Source organism: Neovison vison, chromosome 12, assembly GCF_020171115.1.
Source record: "Neovison vison isolate M4711 chromosome 12, ASM_NN_V1, whole genome shotgun sequence".
NCBI lineage: Eukaryota > Metazoa > Chordata > Mammalia > Carnivora > Mustelidae > Neogale > Neogale vison.
This window is the reverse complement of record NC_058102.1, coordinates 109,316,614-109,335,363: the sequence shown is the minus strand read 5'-3', so window position 1 is coordinate 109,335,363 and position 18,750 is coordinate 109,316,614. Positions and strand designations below refer to the sequence as shown.

General features: G+C 39.9%; 1 protein-coding gene across 1 annotated transcript in view; it reads right to left on the bottom strand.

Annotated features, from left to right (window-relative positions):
• Positions 1–18,750, bottom strand: part of USP18 (ubiquitin specific peptidase 18) — a 62,441-nt gene that overhangs the window by 29,560 nt on the left and 14,131 nt on the right. Inside the window, 4 exon segments of the mRNA XM_044226682.1 lie at positions 5,347–5,492; positions 12,171–12,267; positions 15,221–15,367; positions 15,370–15,479. Of these exon segments, the coding sequence (XP_044082617.1) occupies positions 5,347–5,492; positions 12,171–12,267; positions 15,221–15,367; positions 15,370–15,479 (500 nt within the window).

Here is an 18,750-nt window from a genome sequence, read left to right as displayed (position 1 = left end):
TAAATCAAAGATAGTTAATATTGTGATTACCTAAGGTTGTAATAACAGATAGGGGAAAAAAAAAGAGACCAGCTGAAACTTAAAAGATGGATCTGAGGGACGCCTGGGTGGCTCAGTTGGTTGGACGACTGCCTTCGGCTCAGGGCGTGATCCTGGAGTCCCGGGATCGAGTCCCACATCGGGCTCCCAGCTCCATGGGAAGTCTGCTTCGCTCTCTGACCTTCTCCTCGCTCATGCTCTCTCTCACTGTCTCTCTCTCTCAAATAAATAAATAAATAATCTTTAAAAAAAAAAAAAAACTTCTTTAAAAAAAAAAAAAGATGGATCTGAGTACTGAGATGTCCATAGTGGACTTCTAAATCTCTGACATATTCTTGGTGATCTGGAAGGCCATTTGTAGGCCTTTAAAGAAATCGCTGACCAATCATTAGGTGACATTCAACTAACCAAACAGAATCTTTAATGGCCACACACAATAGGAAACATAGCCTTTACAGAATTAGTCCAGGAAAGTCATTAAACAAATAGCAACAACAAAACAACAGCAACAACCTCATTGTCAGAGTTTCTGATTTCCACTGTTGCCACATTATATTATCTAAAATGTTTAGTTTTTAACAAAAAATTACAAGACATACAATGAAGCAGAAAAGTGTGGTACACACACACACAAATAGCAATCAGTAGAAACTATCACTGAGAAGATCCAGATGTTAGTCTCACTAGACTTTAATCTTTTTTAATATTTTATTTATTTATTTACAGAGAGAGAGAGACAGTGAAAGAGGGAACACAGGGGGAGTGGGAAAGGGAGAATCTGGCTCCCCACTGAGAAGGGAGCCTGATGCAGGGCTCTATCCGAGGACCCTGAGATCATGACCTGAGCCCAAAGCAGATGCTTAATGACTAAACCACCCAGGCACTTTAGTCTCACTAGAATTTAGATTAGTTATAATTTGTTCAAAGAACTAAATAAAACAATATCGAAATAACTAAAGTATGAAAGCAATGTCTCACCAAACACAGAATATCAATAAAGAAAAAATTATTTTAAAAATCCAAATAGAAATTCTTGAACTGAAAAATACAGTAACAGAAATGAAGAGTTTTCAAGAAGTGGTCAATAGCAGATTTGAGCTGGCAGAAAAAAAGAATTATCAAACTTGAAAACAGGTCAATGAAGTCATACAGTCTGAGGAATGAAGAGAAAAATGAATGAGGATAAATGTACAGAGCACCAATGGGCTCAATGATGAATTCTACCAAACATTTATGGAATAAATTATACCAGCTCTCAAAAAAACTCTTCACAAGATAGAAACAGAGGAATTTGCCCTATAAGGTCATCATTCTCCTAATACAACAACCAGACAAAGACATTACAAGAAAGAATACTAGGGTCAATATCTCTCATGAACATAGATACAAAAATCCACAAGAAAATATTAGCAAATAGAATCCAACAAAATATAAAAATTATATACAACAACCAAGTGAGATTTACCCCAGGTATGCAAGACTAGCCCAACATCTGAAAACTAATTAATATAATCCATCACATCAATACACTAAAAACAAAATTCAAATGATTTTATTAATAGATGCCAAAAAAGCATCTGACAAAATCCAACATTCATTCATGATAAAAACTCTCAGCCAATTAGAAACTGAGAGGGGCTTCCCAAGTTTGATAGGGAAAAAAAAACCTACAGCCAACATCACACTTAATGGTGAGAAATTTTTCTGCGAAGATCAGGAAAAAGATAAGAGTGTCCCTTATCACCACTCCTTTCAGTGGAATTGGAAGTCCTAGCTAATGCAGTAAGACAATGAGAGGAAATAAAAAGTATACTGATTGGAAAGAAAAATTAAGAATGTCCTTATTCACAGGTGACATGATCATCTACGTAGAAAATTCAGAAGAATCAACAAAAAACTCCTGGAACTAGGAGTTGGATACAACTGGAACTGACTTGGATACAAGTTAAATATATAAAGGTAAAGATACAGGTAAATATATATCAGCAATGAACTGGGGATTTTTTCCTTTTTTTTTATTATTATGTTCAACTAGCCAACATATAGAACATCATTAGTTTTTTTATTAAGGGGAATTTTAAATTAAAAACATAATATTGTTTATGTTAGAAACCATGAAAATGAAATGCCTAGATATAAATCTAACCAAATATATACACGATCTCTATGAGAAAAACTATAAACTCTGATGACAGAAATCAAAAGAATTACATAAATCGAGAGATATCCCATGTTCATGGAAAGAAGGATTCAATATTGTCAAGGTGCCAATTCTTACATATTGATCTATAGACTCATTGTAATTTCAGTCAAGATCCCAGCAATTTATTCTGTGGATATTGACAAAGTGATTCTAAAGTCTATTTGGAGAGGCAAAGACCCAGAATATCCACATGCAAACAAAAAAATCTATACACAGAACTTAAATCCCTTAAGAAAACAAATTCAAAATGTGTAATAAACTTAAATGTAAAATGCAAAACTATAGAGGTCCTAAATATAATACAGGAGAAAATCTAGAAGAACTTGTGTTTGGTGATTACTTTTTAATGCAACTCCAATGTACAAGCAACAAAAGGGAGAAGTGGTATACTGATCTCATTAAAAATAAACATTTCTTCTCTGTGAAAGATACTGTCAAGAGCATGAGACAACAAGCCACAGACTGAGAGAAAATATTTCCAAAAGGCATATCTTACAAAGGACTGTTACCCAAAATACACAATTCTTCAAACTCAACAATAAGACCAAAAAAAAACCTAAATAAAAAATGGATAAGAAACATGAATAGACATCTCATGAAAGACAATATTCAAATGGCAAATAAGCACATGAAGTAGTGCATGGCATATGTGAAAGAGAATTAAAGAGGGCAGGTGATACAATAAGCACTGGGTGTTATAGTGAATTAATGAATCACTGAATATTATATCAAACCAAATGATGTACTATACTGGCTAATTTAATTTAAATGAAAAAATAATAAAAAAGAGAAATTGCAAATTAAAATAGTGAGATACATCTACAAACCTATCAGAATGGCCAAAATTTAAAACACCAACATAGTACTAGAAGTCCTAGCCTCATTTTTCAGACAACAGAAAGAAATAGAAAACATTCAAATTGGCAAAGAAGAACTAAAACATATTCATCAGGGATATTGGTGTGAGATTCTCCTTTTTGATGGGTTCTTTGCCTGGGTGGGTTTTGGGTAATGCTGGCTTCATAGAAAGAGTCTAGAAGTTTTCCTTCATGAAAAAAATGTTCAACACCATTAGCCATCAGGGAAATTCAAATCAAAACCACATTGAGATACCACATTATACCAGTTAGAATAGCTGAAATTAACAAGACAAGAAACAACAAAAGCTGGAGAGGATGTGGAGAAAGGGAAACCCCCTTACACTATTGGTGGGAATGCAAGTTGGTGCAACTACTTTGGAAAACAGTGTGGCGGTTCCTTAAGAAATTAAATATAGAGCTACCATATGACCCTGCAATTACACTACTGGGTATTTACCCCAAAGACACAGATGTAGTGAAAAGAAGGGCTGTCTGTACCCCAGTGATCACAGCAGCAATGGCCAGTCACCAAACTGTGGAAAAAACCAAGATGCCCTTCAACAGATGAGTGGATAAAGAAGATACGGTCCATATATACAAAGGAATATTACACCTCCATCAGAAAGGATGAATACCCAACATTTGTATCAACATGGACGGGACTGGAAGAGATTATGCTGAGTGAAATAAGTCAAGCAGAGAAAGTCAATTATCATATAGTTTCACTTACTTGTGAGCATAGAAAATAACATGGAGGACATTAGCAGAAGGAAAGGAAAAGTGAACTGGGAGAAATGGAAGCGGGAGACGAACCATGAGAGTACTGTGGACGCTGAGAAACAAACTGAGTGTTTGGGAAGGGAGGGGGTGGGGGGAAGGGTGATCCGGGTGGTGGGTATTAAAGGAGGGCACATATTGCATGGAACACTGGGTATGGGGTATAAACAATGAATCTTGGAACACAGAAAAAATAAAATAAATTTTTTTAAAAATTGGAAGGGGAGGTGAACCATGAGAGACTATGGACTCTGAAAAACAATCTGAGGAGTTTGAAGCGGCAGGGGGTGGGAGGCTGGGGGAACCAGGTGGTGGGTATTAGAGAGGGCACGGATTGCATGGAGCCCTGGGTGTGGTGCAAAAACAAGGAATACTGTTATGCTGAAAATAAAAATTAAAAAAAAGTAAAAAAAATTTTTTTAAGTGACAAAATCATAAAACACCTAAGAACAACAACAACAAAAAAGAAATAAAATGGAGGAGTATAGAGAGAGGGAGGGGAAAATATAACAAGATTAAGTCAGAAAAGGAGATAAACCATAAAAGAGTCTTAACTAGAGGAAACACCTGAGGGTTGTTAGAAGAGAAGGGGTGGAAATGTCCAATATAATGAGCATTGGATATTATACACAACTGTTGAGTCTGCTTTTGAAACTAATAATACACTATATGTTAATTAATTGAATGTAAATAAAATTTTAAAAAATAAAGAAATAGTGGCTGAGACTTCCCAAATCTAGGGAGAGATTTAGACATCAAAGTTCATGAAGCTCTTAGGTCCCCAGACACATTCAACTCAAACAGATATTCTCCAAGACACATCAATAGCAAAACTTTTAAAAATCAGTGACAAGCAACTAATGAATCATTGAATATACATCAAAAATTAATGATGTACTTACTATATGTTGGCTAATTGAACTTAATAAAAAAAATCATTGACAAGGATTAAAATCATTATGAGAAAAGGACCTTATCACTTACAAGGGAAGCTCCCATAAGGCTGTCATTGGAATTTTTAGCACAAACCTCACATGTCAAGAGACAGTGGAATGACATATTCAAAGTGATAAAAGGAAAACACTGCCAGTCAAGAAAACTTAACTTTAGAAATGAGAGAGAGATAAAGACCTTCCCAAACAAATGCTGAGGGAGTTCATCACTACACTTGCTTTACAAGAAATTGCTAAAGGGAGCTCAGTTTAACCCAAAGAAAGGACCCTAACTGTAAAAAGGAAAATGACTGAATCAGTCATTTTGAAACTTCTTACAAAGAAAAGCATAGGTCCAGAATTGGCTTAATTCTACCAAACACCTAAAGAACTAATACCTATCCCTTCACAAATGCCTCCAAAACAAAGAAGAGGAGGTAACAGCAGCTGACTCATTCATTGAGGCACTCCCCCTCCTTCCCCTTCCTAACTTCTTCCCCCTCCCTCTCTTTCAGAGCTGAGAAGGCTATCTTACTTGGAACATTGTACTTCTGGAGACAGTAGGCAAGCTCCATAGGTTGCACTGCTTTCTGCCGGCTGTCCTGCATCTTCTCCAGTAGTAAAAGCAACTGGAAGGGGACACTTCTACTCTGCTCTTCTGTTCCACTTGGTACTTTTATCCTGCCAAATAAGAACATCCATGAACCTTCTTATCCCCACAGTTCTCAGTGCTAGATACATACTGGAATCACTTGGGAGAGCTTCCAAAACTCTCTATGCCCAGGCCACTTGGGAGACTAACAAAATCAGAATTTTTTTTTTAGTTAGAATTTCTGATGGTGGGGCCCAGTTATCAGAATTTTTGTTTCCCAGATGATTTAAATGTATACAAGGTTGAGAAGCACCAAATTAGCTAACTGGCTAGGGAGAGTATCTTTACAAGGGGGGGATAAGACAACTCTTGCCTTACCCCTCTCCCCACTCTGCCCAATAATCGCACTTAAATGAAGGGCAAATGAAGAGAGTCTTGGGTCCACATCAAGGTGGCAATACAGCAAAATGTCCAGGCTGAAGTACTCCAAAGTGAAAAGGCAAATACCAATTTAGGTCCTGGCAATAAAGGGCATGAAGGAATGTCAGGGTTTTTTTTTTAAATAACCTATTTAATTATAGGTATCTCTCATTGCCCAACCCAATAGAAGGAGGAGCACAACTAGTCCCAGGAACACAACTAGATAACTATCAAGTAGACCTGAAGACAGAACAAACTCCGCAACTAAAGGGAAAAAAGAGGCCACATCAAGGAATGTAGAAAGTGCAGAGATGTGGTTTAGGGGAGAAAAAGACTGCAGGTGCTGCAGAGGGAAGGGAGTCATGGTCATGGAGAAAGGTGAGAAAGAGGAGTACACAGGAGAACACACAAGGAGAACATTTCCCCAAAGCCATTGGTTTAGAAAATGATAGGGGTAAAATTTCATGAGTTCTTGCAATCAGCATCTGGAACCACAGCCAGAGATCAGAGGGCCAGAGCCAAGATCAGAGGGCTTGACTGGGATAAAGCCTAGAGGTCACTGTGCTGTTCATGGAGAGAAGGCAGGAAACAACCTGAGGGGCAGACAGCATGGAAACAGGGATTTAAAGCATGCCTGGGGCACACAGTGGGGATATTATTTGCTCCTCTCAGAGCACATCCCTGAGAGGAAGCATGTACAGGGACATCATTCAGGAATAAAAGAGACAGGTGGCACCATTTCCCTCCCCTACCCTTCAGCATGAACACAGAGCCACCTGTGGGAAGCAGGTGTACCAACACTGGCTGCCTAACTTACCTACACCAAGACCCATACTTCTGAGCTCCAGTAAAACAACCCTTCTCAGTCATGTTTCCCTAAGTCCCAGAGTGGTGAGCCCCTCCCCCAGAAGACCAGCACAAACCCCTGCGCATAGCACACTTCCCAACCAGAAAGTCCTGCAGGACCTCAGTTGTGGAGGAGGTGGTGACGGGTTTCATTTCACAAGCAAACCAGGGCACACCTAGTTAAAACTCACCACCTAGTTAAAATTCAGGCCAGAGATAAAACACTGATAACAGCAGGCAAGGAGAGCTTCTTTAAATGACTGGCCTAAAGGATAGGGCAACCAAAACAACAACAGAGCACATACAGCACACACAGGAGACACTCCCTGAAGCAGCAGGCCCTGGACATTATAGGACCTCTCTTTATTAGGTCATTCTTTCAGGAAGAGGAGACACAACTGACTTTTCTTTTTTTTTTCTTTTTTTTTTAAAGATTTTATTTATTTATTTTACAGAGAGAAATCACAAGTAGATGGAGAGGCAGGCAGAGAGAGAGAGAGAGAAGCAGGCTCCCTGCTGAGCAGAGAGCCCGATGCGGGACCCGAGCCGAAGGCAGCGGCTTAACCCACTGAGCCACCCAGGCGCCCCACAACTGACTTTTCTAACACAGAGAAGCAGGCAGAGATTTAGACACAACAGGAAGACACAGGAATTTATCCCAAATGAAAGAATAAGGTAAGGCCATAGCTAGAGATCTGAATGAAACAGATACAAGTAACATGCCTGAGGGAAAATTTAAAGCAATGATTATAAGGATACTCATTGGGCTTGAGAAAAGAATGAAAGACATCAGTGAGACCCTTATCACAGAGATAAAAGAGTTAAAGAAAAAAACAAAGATGAAGAGTGCAATAAATGAAATTAGAAACCTGCCTGACGCAATGAACAGCAGACTGGAAGAACCAGAGGAATGAATTAATGACTTAGAAAACAAAGTAATGGAAAGCAATGAAGCTGAACAGAAGGAAAAAAAAAGAATTATGTAACATGAGCATAGATTTACAGAACTCAGGAACTGAGTTATTAAGTGTAATAACATTTGTTTTATAGGAGTCCCAGAAGAAGAGGGAGAACAGGGGACAGAAAATTTATTTAAGAATAAAATTGCTGAGGGACGCCTGGGTGGCTCAGTTGGTTAAGCAGCTGCCTTCAGCTCAGGTCATGATCCCAGCGTCCTGGGATCAAGTTCCACATCGGGCTCCTTGCTCGGCAGGGAGCCTGCTTCTCCCTCTGCCTCTGCCTGCCATTCTGTCTGCCTGTGCTTGCTCTCTCGCCCTCTTTCTCTGATAAATAAATAAAATCTTAAAAAAAATAAATAAAATTGCTGAAAGAGTTTCTAGGACAAACAAAAGCCAAAAGAATATGTGAACATTAAACCAGCCCTACAAGAATTATCAAAAGGTATCCCTTCAGTGAACAGAGAGCCCAAAAGTAACAAAAACCGGAAAGGAACAGAGACAATCTACGTGAACAGCAACTATACAGGTAATACAATGGCACTCACTTCTTATCTTTCAATAATTACTCTGAATATAAATGGACTAAATGCTCCAATCAAAATACAGGGTATCAGGAAGGATAAAAACACAAGACCCATCAATAAGCTGCTTACAAGACACTCACTTTAGGCCCAAAGACACCTCCAGATTGAAAGTGAAGGAGTGGAGAAAAATCTATCATGCTGATGGACACCTAAACAAAGCTGGAGTAGCCATCCTTGTATCAGACAAACTATTTTAAACCAAAGACTGTAATAAGAGATGAAGAAAGACAGTCTATCATAATAAAATATCAACCTCAATGGAGAAAACCTGAGAGCTTTTCCCCCAAGGTCATGAACAGGACAGAGACAGAACACTCTCACCACCGCTGTTCAACATAGTACCAGAAGTCCTAGCCTCAGCAATCAGGCAACAAAAAGAAATAAAAGGCATCCAAATAGGAAAAAAAAAGTCAAACACTCACACCTCACAGCTGACATGACACTCTATGTGGAAAACCCAAAAGACTCCACCAAAACACTGTAAAATACAGGAACTCAGCTAAGTGGCAAGATATAAAATCAATGCATAAAAATCAGTTGCATTTCTATGAACTAACAAGGAGGCAGAAGAAAGAGGAATGAAGGAACCAATCACCTTTACAATTACACCAATAACCATAAGGTATCAAGGAATAAGCCTAACCAAAGAGGTGTGCATATGTGTGTGATATAATGGAATATTACTTTGCCATAAAAAATAATGAATTCTTGCCAATTGCAACAACACAGATAGAGGAAGCAACAATATGCTAAATGAAAATAAGTCAGTCAGAGAAAGACAAAACCATATGATTGCTCTAATTTATGTAATTTTTAAAAAATGAGCATGGGGTAAAAAGAAAGAGAGAGGTCAACTAAGAAGCAGACTCTTAACTTCAGAGAACAAAATGCTGGTTACTAGAAGGGAGGTGGGTAGGGGGATGGGTGCAATATATGACGTAAATTAAGGAAGGCACTTGTGGTGGGCACCAAGTGATGTAGGGAAGTGTTGAATCACTATAATGAACCCCTGAAACTAATATTACATGGTGTGTTAACTAACTGGCATTTAAATTAAAAACTTAGTGCTGAGTGAAATAAGTCAAGCAGAGAGAGTCAGTTATCATATGGTTTCACTTATTTGTGGAGCATAACAAATAGCATGGAGGACAAGGGGCGTTAGAGAGGAGAAGGGAATTGGGGTAAATTGGAAGGGGAGGTGAACCATGAGAGACTATGGACTCTGAAAAACAATCTGAGGGGTTTGAAGTGGCGGGGGGGTGGGAGGTTGGGGTACCAGGTGGTGGGTATTATAGAGGGCACGGCTTGCATGGAGCACTGGGTGTGGTGAAAAAATAATGAATACTGTTTTTCTGAAAATAAATAAATTGGAAGAAATAATTAATTAATTAATTAATTAATTAAAAACTTAGGGGCACCTGTGTGGCTCAGTGGGTTAAAGCCTCTGCCTTCAGCTCAGGTCATGATCCCGGGGTCCTGGGATCAAGCCCTGCATTGGGCTTTCTGCTCAGCAGGGAGCCTGCTTCCTCCTCTCTCTCTGCCTGCCTCTCTATCTATTTGTGATCTCTGTCTGTCAAATAAATAAATAAATAACATTTTTTAAATTAATTAATTAATTAGAACCTTTAAAAAATCTAGCGGCAAGAAAAAACTTACTAAAAATAATTTAATCAAGTAATAATAAACATTTTTTAAAAGAATGTGTGATGAAGTATGTACATGTATAAATATATATACACACTTATATACACTGTGTGTGTGTGTGTGTGTGTGTGTTCTGTTTGAGAGTAATCAATAGAGAGATGCAGGGGCCTACTTGTTGATTTATTCCTTCTCTGATATTTCTGATATTGGTCTAGTCCCAACACTGTTTTAACCAAATCAGTGGCTGTCAATCCTGGCTGTAGTTTCAAATCACCTGGGGAGTCTTTAAAAGCACCAGTGCCCATATGTGGAATTTAAGAAACAAAACAGGGGCATCACGTTGCCTGATTTCAAGCTTTATTACAAAGCTGTGATCACCAAGACAGCATGGTACTGGCACAAAAACAGATACACAGGCCAGTGGAATAGAGTAGAGAGTCTAGATATGGACCCGCAACTCTATGATCAAATAATCTTTGACAATAAATGGTGCTGGGAAAATTGGACAGCTACGTATAGAAGAATGAAAATCGACAATTCTCTTACACCTTGCACAGTAATGAACTTGAAATGGATAAAAGACCTCAACATGAGGCAGGATTCTATCAAAATCCTACAGGAGAACATAGGCAGTAACCTCTTTGACATCGGACACAGCAACTTCTTTCAAGACACGTCTCCAAAGGCAAAAGAAACAAAAGCGAAAATGAACTTTGGGGACTTAAACAAGATATAAAGCTTTTGCACAGCAAAGGAAACAGTCAACAAAACAAAGAGGCAACCAATGGAATGGGAGAAGATACTCACAAATGACACTACAGACAAAGGGTTGATATCCAAGATCTATAAAGAAATTCTCAAACTCAACACCCTAAAAACAGATAAACATATCAAAAATGGGCAGAAGACATGAACAGACACTTCTCTAAAGAAGATATACAAATGGCTAACAGACACATGAAAAAATCTTCATCATCATTAGCCATCAGGGAGACTCAAATCAAAACCACATTGAGATACCACCTTACACCAGTTAGAATGGCCAAAATTAACAAGACAAGAAACAAGTGTTGGCAAAGATGTGGAGAAAGGGGAACCCTCTTACACTGTTGGTGGCAATGCAAGTTGGTGCAGCCTCTTTGGAGAACAGTGTGGAGATTCCTCAAGAAATTAAAAATAGAGCTACCCTATGACCCTGCAATTGCACTCCTGGGTATTTACCCCAAAGACACAGATGTTGTGAAAAGAAGGGCCATCTGTACCCCAATGTTTATAGCAGCAATGGCCACAGTCGCCAAACTATGGAAAGAACCAAGATGCCCTTCAACGGATGAATGGATAAGGAAGATGTGGTCCATATACACTATGGAGTATTATGCCTCCATCAGAAAGGATGAATACCCAACTTTTATAGCAATATGGACGGGACTGGAAGAGATTATGCTGAGTGAAATAAGTCAAGCAGAGAGAGTCAGTTATCATATGGTTTCACTTATTTGTGGAGCATAACAAATAGCATGGAGGACAAGGGGTGTTAGAGAGGACTAGGGAATTTGGGTAAATTGGAAGGGGAGGTGAACCATGAGAGACTATGGACTCTGAAAAACAATCTGAGGGGTTTGAAGTGGCGGGGGGGTTGGAGGTTGGGGTACCAGGTGGTGGGTATTATAGAGGGCACGGCTTACATGGAGCACTGGGTGTGGTGAAAAAATAATGAATACTGTTTTTCTGAAAATAAATAAATTGGAAAATAAATAAATAAATAAATAAAAGAAACAAAACAAGTGAACATAGGGGGGAGGGAAGGAAAAATAAAATAAGAAAAAATTGGAGAGGGAGAAAAACCATAAGAGACTCTTAACTGTAGGAAACAAACAGGCTTGTTGGAGGGGAGATGGGTGGGGGGATTGGGTAACTGGGTGATGGGCATTAAAGGGGGCACTTGATGAAGTGAGCACTAGGTATTATATGCAACTGATGAACCACGAAATTCTACCTCTAAAACTAGTAATAAACTATATGTTAATTAAATGAATTTTAAATTTAAAAACAAGACAAAAAATTAATTAATTAAAGTAAACAATAAAAGTACTAGTACCTGAACCCCATCCTAGACCAACCGAAACCAAATATCTGGTGGTGGAAATAGGTATTCATATTTCTTTTTAAACTTCTTAGGTGGTTACAGAGTGTGGTCTAGATTGTTTAGAACAAGATCTTTTCTCTGGCAACCATTCAAAGATTTTTTAAAGTATAAGTCACTATGAGAAATTGAACATATGAAAATGTAGAATAATATACATGTTAGTCTTACCTCTTCAATATCTTGGTGAAGCCCACATTCATAATTAATACCTGAATCAGAGAGTTAAGACAGCATGTCTGGCCAATGTTGTGTAAACCAACGAGGCCTATACAGGAAAGAGAAAAAAACATACTGAGGACAAGGGCAAGCTAAGGGACTTAACAAAAATCAGATGGTTTTCTAAGATCTACTAAGGTCATGAAATCCTGCAAAATACTCTCAGAGGTACAAAGACTTCACAAAAGAGCTTGCAAACAAACTGGAGAGGAGAGATAAAAGCATGCGATTCTGAAAAGCAAAATAGTAAGTCAAAGTGCCACCTGCTGTGCCTTATTTGGATGTCTGTGGAGTCTTGGAAGCTTGACTACCTTAAGTTCTCCTAAAAACAGACCTGGAGAACTTGTTTGGAGGTTCTAGAAGGGGAGCACAGTGACTTGTGTACCCATGACAGAACAGCCCTCCTGTATCAGGGAAAGTTGTCCTCTTTGGACTGAGCATGCAGCTTCAGGAGGGATGCATGTGGAGTGGTGAGGGAGGAAGGGGACACCTGCCTTGACAGTCAGATCAGCCAAATCAACCCTGGAAATCAATGAGGTGACAGATCTCACAGCCAGATCACCCTCACATCCAACAGTAAAACGTTTAATAATTCAATAGGAAAAGAGAGTTGTCACAAGAAACACTATTATAATTGACTTTATCTGCTCGACTTATTTCATGCAGCATAATCTTCTCCAGTCCCGTCCATGTTGATAGAAAAGTTGGGCATTCATCCTTTTTGAAGGCTGAGTAATATTCCATTATATATATGGACCACATCTTTATCCATTTGTCTGTTGAAAGGCATCTTAGCTCTTTCCACAGTTTGGTGATTGTGGACATTGCTACTATAAACATTAGTGTACATATGGCCCTTCTTTTCACTGCATCTGTATCTTTGGGGTAAATACCCGTAGTGCAATTGCAGGGTCATAAGGTAGCTCTATTTTTAATTTTTGAGGAATCTCCACACTGTTTTCCATAGTGGCTACACCAACTTGCATTCCCACCAGCAGTGTGGGACATAAGGAATTACATAGACGACATTAGGAAAAGAAAAGGAAAAGTGAATTGGGGGAAATCGGAGGGGGAGACAAACCATGAGAGACTGGGGACTCCAAGAAACAAACAGTATTTTAGAGGGGAGGAGGTAGGGGGATAGGTGAGCCCGGTGGTGGGTATTAAGGAGTTCACGTATTGCATGGAGCACTGGGTGTGGTTCATAAACAATGAATCTTGGAACTCTGAAAAAATAAAATAAAATTTAAAAAAAGAAACAGTATTATGCAATGTCAAATGAGTAGTACAAGCAATCGTTGTAAGAGCAAAGACAAAGAAAGAAACATTACAGAAAGCATAACTAGGAGCATTTTGAGTTCTTCCCATTCAAGCTGTTCCCTACAGAGTTGAGTCAGAATGGGCATCTATGGAGCTCATAGATAAAAGTAATTTCCTAGCTAGTCTATTTCAGACTCCAGTGGAAAGGCTGAAAGATCAGGGGGGAATACAAACGTAGTGATCCAAAGGGGCACGTGCACCCGAATGTTTATAGCAGCAATGTCCACAATAGCCAAACTATGGAAAGAACCTAGATGTCCATCAACAGATGAATGGATCAAGAAGATGTGGTATATATACACAATGGAATACTATGCAGCCATCAAAAGAAACGAAATCTTGCCATTTGCGACAACATGGATGGAACTAGAGCGTATTATGCTTAGCGAAATAAGTCAAGCGGAGAAAGACAACTATCATATGATCTCCCTGATATGAGGGAGTGGTAATGCAACATGGGGGCTTAAGTGGGTAGGAGAAGAATCCATGAAACAAGATGGGATAGGGAGGGAGACAAACCATAAGTGACTCTTAATCTCACGAAACAAACTGTGGGTTGCTGGGGGGAGGGGGGTTGGGAGAAGGGAGGTAGGGTTATGAACATTGGGGAGGGTATGTGCTTTTGGGTAAATTGGAAGGGGAGATGAACCATGAGAGACTATGGACTCTGAAAAACAATCTGAGGGGTTTGAAGTGGCGGGGGGGTGGGAGGTTGGGGTACCAGGTGGTGGGTATTATAGAGGGCACAGCTTGCATGGAGCACTGGGTGTGGTGAAAAAATAATGAATACTGTTTTTCTGAAAATAAATAAATTGGAAAAAAAAAAGAAATCAGGGGGGAAAAAAGATCTGGGGGAAATTCACTAATCTAAGCTCACTTCCAGAGGCCAGATGCCAAAAGGAACTTATGAAGATGTGAGAAAACCAAAAAAGACAGCATTTCTCTGATGTACTAGGAACCAACCTCTCTTTTCCCAACTCAACTTGGACACAGCTGACAGCACAAGGTGAGTAATTTAAGAGGGAGGGAATACCACTAATCTCAGAGTTCCTGAGGAAGTAGTTTTGAGTGTGTGATTAAGATGAAAAAAATCCAGGGACAGCAAGTAATCACAGATTTTGGTTCCTGAATCAGCAGAAAGAAGCACCTTGCCTCTAGATATCCTAGCACACAGGTGTAACAGTAAAGGCAAGAACTAATGCTGGCTGCTGTTATATGCCAAGCTAACTCAAAGCACTTTCCACAGATTATCTCACTTACCCCTCCCAACAACCCTATGTGCTCAGTACTATGATTATTCCCATTATACAGATGCAGAAATGGAGGCATAAGAAATCAGGAGTCTTGGGACGCCTGGGTGGCTCAGTTGGTTAAGCAGTGACCTTCAGCTCGGGTCCTGGGATCGAGTCCAGGATCGAGTCCCACATCGGGCTCCTTGCTTGGCAGGGAGCCTGCTTCTCCCTCTGCCTCTGCCTTCCTCTCTGTCTGCCTGTGCTCGCTTGCTCTCTCTCCCTCTGTCTCTGACAAATAAATAAATAAAATCTTTTAAAAACAAAAAAAAAAAAAGAAAAGAAAAGAAATCAGGAGTTTTTAACCACAAAGATCTACTACTTCAGAGTATAGTGGGTGAGCAAAGCATTTCTATGCAATCGAAAAGAGAAAAATGTGAGGAATCTAATGACCATGGGGAGAGTCCCAGGCACTGAGGCGCTCCTTTAACTGCTCCTTCTTCCTCTTCATGTTGTTCTCTTTCTTCTTCTCAATGGGTTCTGCTGAGAAATGCTGAGTCTCAGCCAGGATGCACTGGCAAATTTCCTCAGACACTCCAAACCTGACTCATTAGCGATCACTCCAAAATCCCCAGGCCACTGGCTGCCCAGCCTGTCTTCAGGACTGCACACTTCCGGGAAGAGCTCACATAAGTCAGCATTGGTGGGAGTTCTGTGAAAACACACCAGAAGTAGGTAAGGATAAGGGAAGAGGGAAAGCATATTCACGTAATCAGTTCTAATTCCAAAGAGACAAGTCAGACGTGGATGGAACTCTAGTGTATTATGCTAAATGAAATAAGTCAGAGAAGGACAAATACTGTATGATCTCACTCATATGTGGAATTTAAGAAAGAAAGTAGATGAACATATGGGAAGGGGGAAAGAGAAAAAGGAGAGAGGAAAACAAGCTATAAGTGACTCTTAAGGGAAGAGAACAAACTGAGGGTTGATGGAGGGAGATTTGGGGGAGATGGGCTAGATGGGTGATGGGTGTTAAAGAAGGCACTTATTTGCAATGACATGGATGGAACTAGAGAGTATTATGATAACTAAAGTAAGTCAGAGAAAGACAAATACCATATGTTTTCACTTATATGTGAAATTTAAGAAACAAAACAGATGAACAAAAGGGAAGGAAAAATAAAATAAGATAGAAACAGAGAGAGGGGGGTGCCTGGGTGGCTCAGTCGGTTGGGCATCTGCCTTCAGCTCAGGTCATGATCCCAAGGTCCTGAGATCAGACCCCACATCTGGATTCCTGCTCAGCAAGGAGCCTGCTTCTTCCTCTCCCACTGCAGCTCACCCTGATTTTTCTCTCTCTGCCAAATAACTAAGTAAAATCTTAAATTAAAAAAAAAAAACAGAGAGAGGCAAACCTTAAGAGAATCTTAGCTATAGGAAACAAGCAAGGTTGCTGGAGGGGAGGTGGATGGGATGATGGGGTAACTGGGTGATGGACATTAAGAAGGGCACTTGATGTAATGAGCACTGGGTGTTATACGCAACTGATGAATCACCACATTCTACCCCTGAACTAATAATACACTATATGTTAACTAAATGGAATTTAAATTAAAATTTTAGAGAGGGGACGCCTGGGTGGCTCAGTGGGTTAAGCCGCTGCCTTCGGCTCAGGTCGTGATCTCGGGGTCCTGGGATCTAGTCCCGCATCGGGCTCTCTGCTCAGCGGGGAGCCTGCTTCCTCCTCTCTCTCTGCCTGCCTCTCTGCCTACTTGTGATCTCTCTCTGTCAAATAAATAAATAAAATCTTAAAAAAAAAGATTTAAAAAAATTTAGAGAGGGAGAGAAGGAGGGAGAGAGGGAAAAAGGGCTGACTTGTGATGAGCACTGGGTTATATGTAAGTAAAAAATCACTGAATTCTACTCCAAAAACCAATACTGCACTGTCTGGTTTTTTTGAAACAGAGTGAGAGAGAGACCACAAGAGTGGGGTGAGGGGTAGAGGGAGAAGCAGGCCCCCCACGAGGAGGGAGCCTGATGCAGGGCTCAATCCCAGGACTCTGGGATCATGACCTGAGCTGAAGGCAGACACTTAACCAACTGAGTCACTGAGATGCCCCTACTGCACTGTATGTTAACTAACAAAATTTTTTAAAAAACAGACAAGTCTTGGAAAGAAATGTTTGACTTATAAAGCTCTAGGGCTAGAAATGACAACTAGGCTAGACTCTCCTTACCTTTGTCTCACATGTTTCCAATTTCTTCTTCTTCAGAACAGACTGCCATATAACTCTTTGCCACAGGTTCTCTACTCTGGCAAATAGCACAACATGCACCAAGGGGGTCCAGATCAGAAACCTGGGAGTCTCCTTTCTCCTCACTCCCTGGCCCAAACAATCATTGAGGACTGTCAACTCCACCATCTAAAGGCTGCTCACAAGCAATCTCCTTGTTATCCGTACCCTTGACTTCCTGGGAAGCCTGTCCTGACTCCTCATATGAAGCCTACATGTTGTCTGTGTGTCCATATACCTTGTACTCAGAGCTAATCAAATAATTGGTTCACTATATTCTATTGTGGGGAATAGCTATCTCTCCACTTGTACTGGACAGTGATGTACCACTCACACTCTTCCTGCAGGACCAACATGATTTCTTAGGCTGAGGGGAACACAGCTTGACAGCTCCCCACTCAGTCCCTGTCCAATAATCTACCCTTGAAAAGAAGTTTATCCCTATACAATGAGTGGACAATAGCAGGTATAAAATCTTACCACCTTGCCTCAAGATGAAATAGCTTTGAAGGGTCAGCCAGCCCCAGAGTCCCCCTTAAGAGCAGCTGAGGCCTCTGCTGCAACTATTTGGCAGCCCTTCCCTCTGTCTTTCCCTGCTTTGCTCACATCTCCCAGATGTTGTTCCCAAGGGTACTCCCCAGTAATCTCCTGCATACCCATCTCAGAGTTTCAGCATCTGACCTGAGACCCTAAACTGTGAGCATCTGGAAGGCAGGGAGTATGTATCTTCAACTGTTTCCTTTACACTTAGCACAGAGTTTCGTGGGCATTCAGTAAATAACCACTGAATGAATGAATGAACACATGAAAGAATAAGGACTTGTATGGAACAAAGAAATGTTTTCAAATACTAAAAAGGCTATCATGTGGAAGTGATATAATTAGACTTACTTAGATTTCTTGTCTTTGGGGCATGAAGATGGAGGAGGTCAAACTACTTAAAATGTGAAAACTACTAAGAAATAGATTTAATTTCAAAATAAAGAAAGTCAACTCCAGCAGCAGTAATTTGTCAGTAAGCAGAAGCTGGGCTAGCCCTTGAAAGAGAGAATACAGACAGGAATTGAAGGGTGGGTGGAGTGTGAGATCTCTTGTTTGCCTTCCAAACCTGAAGCCTGTGATTCTCTCTAGTTATTCATTTTAATTCAAGTGGAAGCATTCAAATATGTCCCACTGAATTATGTATTCTGGAGAATTACCATGGCAGCTGGAAAGAGAAATCACTGCTGTTCTTAGAGAAAACAGTTCCTTCGTACATACACAAATGCTCACCAAGGAAAGAAATATATGTATTTTTCAAGATTTTCATTATAATTTTTAAGGTTGTTTTTCTCAAATAGTGCTAACTTATGAAGGACATTTGTAAAATGTAGAAATACAAAATGAAGAAAACATCAATCACTCATTGTCCCAGGACCTAAGGATAACCACTACTTGGTATGTAACAATCTTTTTTCCTATAAATAAACAAACAAACAAACATTTATTTATGTGAGTGTGTGTGTGTGTGTGTGTGTGTGTGTGTGTGTGTGTGTGTGTGTGTTTGAGAGAGAGAGAGCGGGAGAGGAATAGGAGAGGAAGAGGGAATCCCCAAGCAAGCTCCACAGTTAATGCCAAGTTCCACTCAGCGCTCAGTCTCACGATCCTGAGATCATGACCTGAGCCAAAATCAAGAACCAAATACTT